This window comes from Saccharomyces eubayanus, chromosome XIII, assembly GCF_001298625.1.
Source record: "Saccharomyces eubayanus strain FM1318 chromosome XIII, whole genome shotgun sequence".
NCBI classification, from domain to species: domain Eukaryota; kingdom Fungi; phylum Ascomycota; class Saccharomycetes; order Saccharomycetales; family Saccharomycetaceae; genus Saccharomyces; species Saccharomyces eubayanus.
Genome location: NC_030972.1, coordinates 902,142 through 912,582, shown reverse-complemented (window position 1 = coordinate 912,582; position 10,441 = coordinate 902,142). Strand labels below are relative to the sequence as shown.

At 40.8% G+C, this 10,441-nt stretch overlaps 5 protein-coding genes across 5 annotated transcripts in view; 3 read left to right on the top strand and 2 right to left on the bottom strand.

The window, feature by feature from the left end:
* DI49_4409 (uncharacterized protein) lies at positions 1-500 on the top strand (the record flags this gene model as incomplete). The annotated part of the gene is made up of 1 exon (XM_018367435.1): positions 1-500. A coding segment is annotated over one exon (500 nt), but the record flags the coding sequence as incomplete, so codon positions are not given.
* A 4,621-nt stretch (positions 501-5,121) lies between these two features.
* On the top strand, positions 5,122-6,789 carry FET4 (Fet4p; the record flags this gene model as incomplete). Its single annotated transcript, XM_018367434.1, has 1 exon — positions 5,122-6,789. The coding sequence occupies one exon, from the start codon at positions 5,122-5,124 to the stop codon at positions 6,787-6,789; it is 1,668 nt and encodes a 555-aa protein (XP_018220368.1).
* A 596-nt stretch (positions 6,790-7,385) lies between these two features.
* ADH6 (NADP-dependent alcohol dehydrogenase) lies at positions 7,386-8,468 on the top strand (the record flags this gene model as incomplete). The annotated part of the gene is made up of 1 exon (XM_018367433.1): positions 7,386-8,468. The coding sequence occupies one exon, from the start codon at positions 7,386-7,388 to the stop codon at positions 8,466-8,468; it is 1,083 nt and encodes a 360-aa protein (XP_018220367.1).
* A 282-nt stretch (positions 8,469-8,750) lies between these two features.
* Positions 8,751-10,441, bottom strand: DI49_4406 (uncharacterized protein; the record flags this gene model as incomplete). The annotated part of the gene is made up of 1 exon (XM_018367432.1): positions 8,751-10,441. A coding segment is annotated over one exon (1,691 nt), but the record flags the coding sequence as incomplete, so codon positions are not given.
* DI49_4405 (uncharacterized protein) overlaps positions 10,355-10,441 on the bottom strand; it is a gene marked incomplete at both ends in the record, with an annotated part of 1,599 nt that continues 1,512 nt past the window's right edge. The window contains one exon of the mRNA XM_018367431.1: positions 10,355-10,441. This exon is cut by the window's right edge and continues 1,512 nt beyond it. Coding sequence (XP_018220365.1) covers positions 10,355-10,441 — 87 coding nt within the window.

Sequence of the window (10,441 nt, the reverse complement as noted above, 5' to 3'; positions counted from 1 at the left end):
ACTTCAACAAGAACGAGAACTTAGATTTGCTTGGGTTCGAGACAATTCCTAACATTCATGAGCTGAAGGCCATTTTGTACTGGGATGAGAGCATCCTATCGAAACCTTTCTATATTGGGTTGTCTGTGCACGAGCACGGTGTCTTGAGAGATGGCACCACCATGGAAGGAGTTGCAAAAGTTATCAAAGACCTGGGCGACAAGATCAATCCTAACTTCTTGCTTTTGGGAATCAACTGTGTTAGTTTCAATCAATCTCCTGGTATCCTCGAGTCCCTACATCGTGCTTTACCTAATATGCCCTTGCTTGCTTATCCAAACAGTGGAGAAGTTTACGWTACTGAAAAAAAAATATGGCTGCCAAATAGTGATAAGCTAAACAGTTGGGACACAGTGGTTAAACAGTATATCGGTAGCGGTGCTCGTATTATCGGGGGTTGTTGTAGAACCGCTCCAAAAGATATCCAACAGATTTCTGCTGCTGTCAAGAAGTACACTTAGCGCCATCTGCAGCAGGTTTAATAACCAACATTATTATATACTAAAACGCAACAGTTTATTAATTTTAATAATCTTTATAAAGCACAAAAGACGCATTTCATGCCTTTCTTAACATTGTTTAAAGCCATGGAAGAAATATGGAGAAACGAAGCCAAGCGAACTTGTCATGCTTCTCAATCTAAACAACAACGATTGTTCAGTCGTCTATAATCCGCAAGAAACCAAACGGTAAATTGTCCTGTGAGGGCTCGTAGTGCAATAGAGAGTAATAGGGCGAGGACGCCGCGTGGAAGAATTTCTAGATGTTCTGTCTGCTTCATCGAATTTCATAAAGATTTATTACCTTTTCTCCTAGGCGACAAGTCGGAGTTGATTTGACTTTTCGACGGTCTAGTGCTATCGCTGGTTGATTCGTCACACTGTAACTCAAACACAGTACCCAGAATGAACTCAAAATCAATTCTAGATACAGCTAAGTATTGTCCCTTTACCAGAGAACGGATCCTAAGGAATCGTTTGAGATATTTGTCTGACGTCGGATCATCTCGTTGAGTGTCCAAGGCATGGTGTAAGTTGTCGGAATCTCTGACTCGAAACATTTGCCCTCTAATAGCGCAGCTCAATCGACATTCCACAGGGTGCACGGTTTGGGTCTATCCTGCCCATAGGCAGCTTACCTGGTAGGATGGGATAAGATACGGGCTAATAACTTGTGAATCAGGTTAGGCCGCAGGTTAGTTGAAAGAAGCAAAAGATCCCACAAGGCCACCAACTTCGTGGAAACACTTCGATCTTAAACGCCTCATTAAGTATTGCAGATTCTGGGATATGTGGAAAGAACTGTTGAAAGCTGAGTCCGTTTCATCAAACTACAAGTTCTGGTGCCAGTGAAAAAAAAATCTGCCAAAAAATATTATTTTAACCTGAATATGAAGAGACCAGGTTGCTATTGACAACAACACACACAGGTAATTCATCATTTCTGTGACAGGCCTCGCTTGTAGTCACAAAGCTCGACTATTTGAATAGTATATTGACATATACGCTGATTTCCTGGTGAACATTCGTACGCGAATATTTGGTATAATCCAAGCGTAAGCCACGGTATTCTATCACCGTCGAAAAAGGAGGAGCTTCAATACTCCATTTCTTGGTTACCTTGTTGTGAAGGACTTCAAACCAGGGCTTCCATGTACCCAGAGTTTTCGTCACCGGCCGTTGAGGCCTTAAACGTACCGTGGATATTGTTAACAGTGCATACTAAAGATAATATCTTGAATCATTTCACTTTATTCATCGGTTAAAAGAATACATGAATTGAGCTCTTAGGATACGATCTCGTTATCTTCTCATGATTTGAATCACAGCGCAGCCATACGAATTCAACGGCAGGTGTACGTACTAACTATAAGTATTCCTCACAATTGAATCGCTGAATAGTGAATCCTACCCACACAGCAGCTTTTTAGGGTTATCAGGTCCCCTTAGCAGGCCGGTCTTATCCCRAGCCAGAGAATTGACGTTGCTAAATTATGGCAGCTTCCCAGCGCGTATCAAGGTGTAAACTAGTATCCAAAGTCTCTGGCTGTATTGAACCATAACATGAGGACCATTTCTGTTGCATCAAACACGTGCTTTCGTCATGCGAACCTTCTTTCAAAAAGACAGCCCCAGCAAGACAGGCCTTTTAAAGTACTTTCGGGAGGTAATGCTGTAAACTCTCAATTCCCCGTTCATTGTATTCGAATCCTCAGATCTTCAGCTCATGCGCAATCGTGGAGTTATCTATTCCCTTGGTAAGTTGATTATGTTAGAATCTGGGGTAACTAAGTTCTGGACGGGATATTTCGCAAATACAACTCACGCTTGTTGTCAATGACAGTTGTGGAAGTGAGCCTTTTTATTTTATCTTATTTTTTGTTCTGATAGTACAAATTGGACAGCGAAACTCGTATTGTCAGCGCTTGGTGTAATTGAACCATTCCTTCGTCACTGATACATTTCAGGGCATAACTCTTGTTGCAGCCAATCATTTAAAAGGGTGACATCAAGCCTGGCAAACTCTTTAGAACTTAGTCAAGTTACGATCCGCGCGCTAAGTTTGACTATTGCCTTTTCTTCCCAGTCAATAAGCCGACCTCCCATTCAATTACTTCCCGCATCACTGCCCTTCCTACTCGAAGTTAAATAGGCTAAAACAATCTTACATTTAGCCTTGTCCAATCTGGATACAGTAGAAGGTACACTAGTTCAAGAATTTCTCCTCACATGGAGATGTTTCAGAAAGTCAAATACGCCGTGTATTAGCCTTCAAAAAATAGAGCTTTTTACGTTTCTAATCTGTATTTCCTCCCTAAACCAAATATCCAAAAGGCTAGCGGTTTTTATGGGGTATGCAATACCAACGACGAAAGGTGCTAAATTTTCCGTCTGTGCTCTATCATACGACTCAATCTATATTTTGCACTAAGTTGCTAGCATATCAGTCTGGCAAGAAATTCTTACGAAACATTTTCAAATCTACATATTCTTTGACTAGTATTGTACCGTGGACTTCATCGTGCAGTTTTAGATCGAGTATAACATCTGGCGATGGCTATTCATTTGAAAGTGTCTGGTAGAGGACGTCAATAATTAAGAGTACTCCAACTTTTTCTGCGATCTCGTAGAAGAAATTGTGACATGGAAAAAAGCGTAATGCGATAATTGTTGTTATTTGGCATCATTTCAAAATCTACAGTCTCTGGTTTCTACCAGAGTTTTAGCCTAAATCTATTCTGGCGGAAACTACCTTCCCTTGTTTTAATAGAGACTTATATGGTCACGAAGCCCCCCGATATTGGTATATTCAGCACTTTTTTGTTAGAGCTCTGTTACGAGTATCTACATGCTGAACAAAAAAAACAAACATTCTAGTAGGATTGTATAGCACTGCTGCTTTGTACGCTGCAGCATATCTTAGTGTCGATCATCAGAGGTTAGGTGACGGGATTTTGGATGATTCTTCACAGGTTAAACTCTTTGCGATTTTTACATTTTCTTGAGTGTGCTGTGGGAGTTGATAAGGTAACTAACCCTAAAAGGACTGCAAATATGGCCTATTGTCATCTCAAAAAGAAGATAAATAACCTGAGGCCTGGAATACGGCAGTGAACGGTACGCCTACTACGGCACCGCTATATTACCTTGAAATGTGGGAAGCAAAAATTGATCACTACGGAAGCTGTCCTTTTACAGAGCTAGTTGAAAAACACCCTTCCGACGTGTCCAGTAGCGGAACGGAAACCTTTCATATGAGTATAGACTTCAAGATGTTTCGAAAAGCACCAATAAATACTCGTTATGATGAGTACGTATATGACCCTTTCTTATCAATAAATATCCAAGAAAAAAAAATTGCAGTTTCATATGAGACGAGTGTTTCACAGAAGCCAATTCTTTTCTTCTATACGAAATGCCTTGCATTGTTACATTCGCGCCAGTCCAATCGTTCCATTATTGGAATGCAGGTGTGCTAAATAAAACTGTTTTTCTCTGTTATAATTTCTTTTTATTCGCATACAACTCAACCTATGACTACTAGTATCCTAAAGAGACGCCTTTCCTTGCATGTGAGCAAATATCAGTGCTGTTCTGTTCTGGCCATGCCAACGCACTCCGAGAATTGAATCATGTCGCACCTTGGTTGGATATGTCCAGTGTTACTGTCCCCTGTTTGTTTTTTCGCCTATCCGCGTAGAGCATTGTTTGAAAACCGGGTGCACTTTTATAACCCACGAGGCGGCCGTACAAACAACATATAGCTTCACCTGACAGCCTATTGTATTGTTGATGAACAATAGCTCCCAAAGACTGCAGATACGAGGGTCGACGTATGGCCATGTGTACACCCTTTATTACCTACGAGTGGGCTACTATAGAAGCCGTTTTATGCTACTTGACTAGTTTGTAGCTACAGCTAAAATAACGAAAGGAAGTCTTCGCGTGCCTGTTTCATACAGCAAGGGTTTTTTCCTTTGTTTTAAATGAAAAAATTTATAAGCGCGCGTAGTCATTTTTCTTTGGGAGACCCTGAGGGTGTTACAGTAAGGCCATTGTTATAGGGCTTAGGAAAGAATTAAGAATAAAACTAGTAGACCTTGGCTATTTATTGGGAAAATATCTGGCAGCTTCATGTAGAGCTGGGGGCTTACATATCTGTGCGAAAAAACTGCACTCTTGCCGTTGACTTTGGCTTCCTTTTGTGTATCTGCGAGGGGTTATCCCAAAAGCTTGTAGGGTCATGAGCACATTTCCTGAGCCTTTTTAGAAGGCAGCAAATTCTCAAACGAAAAAAAAAAAAAACAGGAAAAACCAAAGAGAAAAAAAACGTTAGGGCACTACTGGTCTTCAGTATGCTTCGAGTGTGCTTCTCGAAGTGCACCCCTTGGTTTAGCGCCTGCTGCCATCTTGATTTAGTACATTTCAGTAATAGATGTTTGTATAAATATACTTGTTTATTTCAAACATTACATAAGGTTGGATGAGCTCTTTTCTCTTCAGACACATATATGTAGGGCAAAAGAAAGATTAAGAACCCCCTCAGTAAGGAGCCCACTATTATACACTCGTTAACCAAACTATGGGAAGGATCGCAAAGTTTCTAGGAAATCCAGGCGCTAGACCTGACGTTAGCCACAGAGCACCTATAGTTGGTCATGTTCAGAATGACGACGAATTCGGCGATTCGAAAGATTACCAGAATGATGCTATGGTCAGAGTTATCAGCAATAGTGACGAGAGTACCGATGAAGAGTTATGTAAAGTGGATCTAACTGCGAACGGAGCAATTTTTACCAGTAGAGGTTTTACTGGGCTGCGCAAAGGTTTYACTGATAAATCCTTAGACTTTTTAGTGCGAGTGGCTGGTTCACAAGTTGTATTTATCATCATTTGGATTATCGTGATAATTTGGATAGTAATTGGTATTGTTTACGGCGCACCTTTCAATTGGCAAGTCGTTATGCAGGATGGTCAATCCATTCAAAGTTATGTTTGGGACACTCTATTAATGAGACAGCAATTAATGAGCACACACGAGCAAATCTTAATTTGCGGTAGACTAAGGTCCAGATTAGCATCCTTCAAAAACTATTTAACCAGAAGTTCTCCAAATGAGGGTAAAAAAGAAGAGTGTGCAGTTCAAGCTAATGAGGTCGATTCTTTAGAGAATTATATAGATCCATCTGTAGTTGCTGGAGAGTTGCCGGTGGAAAATTGGTACGACCGCTTATCCAATCTGGCAAGTAAGTGTATGGGCTCTGTCTCAGCAATGCTAATATTTTGGATTGGTATTTTTGTTTGGATCGGTTGCGGTGCTATTCCAAAAGATGCAGGTAATACACCGCCTTATACTGGAGAAACTAGTGGTAGCAATCCAAGATTGAAAAAATTCAGTGACACATGGCAAATGTATATCAACACTGCCGTTGCAGTTTCCATTTTGATCTGTAGTACTTTCTTACAGAATTTGAGAGCCAGACACGATGATTTCATTGGGAAATTCTTAATTGGTATCTTTGACATGGATGAAAAAATTGACTATCACATAAGAAAACACTTCAATGATTTTGAAACTCCTCATGCAATCATCACGGTTAAGTCTGAAAAAAGATCGACTGGGAGGAAAATGATTGACTGGTACGCTGATATCATTGGTACTGGTGTTGGTGTTGTGATCGGTGTTGTTGTGTTTGCTGTTTGGATTGGTATTGGTGCGCCACTAAAGTGGAATGATAACTGGTGGTTGATTATTGGTACATACACAGGTTTGGTTGGGTTTTTGGACGGGTTCATTCTAAGAGAGGTTTATTTCAGAATTATTACACACGAGGAACAAAACTACGCTGAAGTGGTAAGAGAGGATCTTGAATTGTTCCAAGAACTGGGACTCGAATGTCCTGAAGAGTTTACTGCTAAAGCACATGAGGAAAGAGACACTCTCAGTTACAAAATTTCTCACTTTATTAATAAGATCTGTTCAGACCAATGGAGTGTACTTGTATCTATTTTGATTATCATTATGTTGATTTGCATTTCCTCTGGTCTTCGTTGGAGTACAACCGGTCAGTTAATCGCCAACACGCCAACAATGATTATTGAAGAGTTCTTTTTGCTTGTTTTATTGCAAGCACATAACTGGGCGGATCGTCAAAGAAGAGTAGAAGTGACTGCTTTGTACGCTCGTAGACACATCCTTCTAGCATACGTCCAAAAGCGTTTCCCCGAAGTTTTGGCCTTAGAAAAATAGCTTTATAGAGCTATTACTTGGCCAAAAGAAAATCGAGAAGTAATTCACTCATGTGCGGATTGATTGATAATAATAAAAGATTCGGGAATCTTTACATGGAGGTATTAATCAACCCTAAAAGTCCTTTATTTGAGCTATATACATTTTTTCTTTTTTATATTTTCTTTTTCTCTGGAGGTCAAAAACTTCTTACTTTTATACATAAGAGACAAATACATTCAGGATAATAAATTTCGTACATATTGTTGTTGTTGTTATGAGCAACTAGCCATGCTTCCTGGTTTTCCGTAGATCGATGATATGTGGCGACACAACGCTGTTATTGGCACAAGGGCTCTTTGCTGACTAAAAATGCCCGCCCTGTATATCGCCGTCTATGACGTGAAGGACCCACTATCAGCTACCATATCTTGAAAAGAAACGGCAATATAGGGGAAAAAGAAAGGCGAGAAAAAAGAACATTGACAAAGAGTTCTAGAGGTGAGATTTCCTCGAGAACATTTGTATAAATTAAGCCAACTCAGCTCGCCTCTCCTTCAGTCCCGCTCTCATATTCATCTCTAGACAGGAGATTCAGCAGTAAAATAGGTTTAATCATGTCGTATCCTGAGAAATTTGAAGGGATCGCGATCCAATCACATGAAGATTGGAAAAATCCAAAGAAGATAAAGTACGACCCCAAGCCGTTCTATGACCACGACGTCGACATCAAGATCGAAGCATGCGGTGTCTGTGGCAGTGATATCCATTGCGCAGCTGGGAATTGGGGTAATAAGAAGATGCCCCTCGTCGTCGGCCATGAGATTGTTGGTACAGTCGTAAAACTAGGGTCCAAGTCTAACAGCGGCCTGCAAGTTGGCCAGCGTGTCGGAGTGGGTGCGCAAGTCTTTTCGTGCTTGGAGTGTGATCGTTGTAAGAGTGATAATGAGCCATACTGTACCAAATTCGTTACTACATATGGTCAACCCTACGAAGACGGATATGTGTCCCAAGGTGGTTATGCTGATTACGTTAGAGTTCACGAACATTTTGTGGTGCCTATTCCAGAAAATATCCCATCTCATCTAGCTGCTCCACTGCTGTGTGGTGGGTTGACCGCATACTCTCCCTTGGTCCGGAACGGTTGTGGTCCAGGTAAAAAAGTTGGTATAGTTGGCTTTGGTGGTATTGGCAGTATGGGTACTTTGATTGCCAAAGCCATGGGTGCAGAAACATATGTGATTTCTCGTTCCTCCAAGAAAAGAGAAGATGCGATGAAAATGGGCGCCGACCACTATATTGCTACTTTAGAAGAAGAAAACTGGGGCGAAAAATACTTCGACACCTTCGACTTGATCGTTGTGTGCGCTTCGTCTTTGACCGGTATTGATTTCGATGTTATGCCAAAGGCCATGAAGGTCGGCGGTAGAATCGTCTCGATCTCGATACCAGAACAACACGAAGTGTTGACGTTGAAGCCATACGGTTTGAAGGCAGTTTCCATTTCCTACAGTGCTTTAGGTTCAATTAAAGAATTGAAGCAGCTATTGGAGTTAGTTTCCGAAAACAATGTCAAAATTTGGGTGGAAACTTTACCGGTTGGTGAAGCCGGTGTTCATGAAGCCCTTGAAAGGATGGAAAAAGGTGACGTAAGATATAGGTTTACTTTAGTCAACTACGATAAGGAATTTCAAAACTAAAATTTCTTGTTTTTATGACACGTTTTTTATGGAAGATCAGGAATTTAGTTTTGTTAGATTACCGTAAAATGTTACGGATCAGTAGACAGGGGTAATATTCTGATTGGTATAAGTATATCAAGAACGAAATTTTTTATACAGTTACAAAATTTTATTTGAGAATTAACAATTTATACAACTTTTTTTTTGGTTTTTTTATTTTCTCTTCTCAAAGCACCCTTAAGGTGAGAAGGGATAACGTATTTATACAATTGACAAGGGTATCGAACAAACCATATACTACTAAGCTAATAAAGCAATAGCACCAATAGCAAAAGCTTTCATGTTAATATCCAATGAGGCGGCCGCATTTTTCCTTGAAGTTGCAATAGTGTTGATAGTAGAGGAAACTGTTTTCTTGGTTGAGGATGTTTTATGAGTGGATGTGACCGGTTTTCCGCTGGACGCAATTACCTTTTTTGTGGATGAAGAATGTTGAGATGTTGATGTGGGCTTTTTACTTGAAACCACTATTGTTTGGAGAGTAGTTTCGCCTTTTCCGATCGGAGTCTCAGTTGAAGTATTTGTGGTTTTGGTGGTTGATGCTTTCTTTGTTGCTTTGGTGGTTGGTGTCTCCTCTGTAGCCTTAATTGGTGAAGTCTTGGTCACATTCGTTGAAATGTTTTCTGCAACTTTAGTTGACGCTTTGGTTGGCGTACTTTCTGCAACTTTAGTTGACACTTTGGTTGACGTACTTTCTGCAACTTTAGTTGACACTTTGGTTGACGTACGTTCTGCAACTTTAGTTGACGCTTTGGTTGACGTGCTTTCTGCAACTTCAGTTGTTGGTGAAGTTTTGGTCAATTCGGTAGCTGATGAGGTATTTCTTACTTTAAAAGTTGATGAAGCTTTTGCGATTTCAGATTCTGGTACAATCACTGAAGTCCCTTGATAAGTGGTGGAGGCTCTAGATATTTCAGTAGAAGCAGATATCGAAATGCTACTCGTGTTAGCATCAGTAGCAGACGTTGATTTATCGCCGTTAGTAATCGATGTTGCTTCTTTTTCTGGGCAGGTAGTTGTGGTAGAAGCAGATATGTCTGTTACAGTGGTAAAGGTGGTTGAGTTTCTACTTTTGGTGCAACCACCTGAACAGCTAGTAACGGTTGCCTCAATAGTAGTCTCCTTGCTTACAATTGCTGTTTCAGTGAAATTGGAGTAGGCACTAACATCGCTGCAACTAGCTGTTGAGGTTAGGGTTGTGATCTGTTTATCTGTTTTTGAAACAACTGTACCGTCAGATACGCTTGTAGATTGAGTGAATTTGAAACCAGATGTAGAAACAGCAGATGTAGTGGAATTAGAAAAGTACGTAGCATCCGCAGACACAGTCGATGGTACGGTAGATGTGCTTAAACTGAAAGCTGCCAATGAAGAGCTGGAGACGGTCGAATTATTAACAGGTTGCACACTAGAGGTAGCCAAAATGGATGTGGCAGATGAAACTTCGGAAGTAGCCAAACTGGATGTGGCAGATGAAACTTCGGAAATAGTTAAACTGTGAGCCGCCAATGAAGAACTGGCGATGGTTGAATTACTAACAAATGGTGTACTAGAGGTAACCAAACTGGATGTGGCAGATGAGACTTCGGAAGTAGCCAAGCTTGATGTGGCAGATGAAACTTTGGAATTAGTTAAACTGGGAGCCGCCAATGAAGAACTGGCGATGGTTGAATTACTAACAAATGGTGTACTAGAGGTAGCCAAACTGGATGTGGCAGATGAAACTTCGGAAGTAGCCAAACTAGATGTGGCAGATGAGACATCGGAAGTAGCCAAACTGGATGTGGCAGATGAGACTTCGGAAGTAGCCAAGCTTGATGTGGCAGATGAAACTTTGGAATTAGTTAAACTGTGAGCCGCCAATGAAGAACTGGCGATGGTTGAATTACTAACAAATGGTGTACTAGAGGTAGCCAAACTGGATGTGGCAG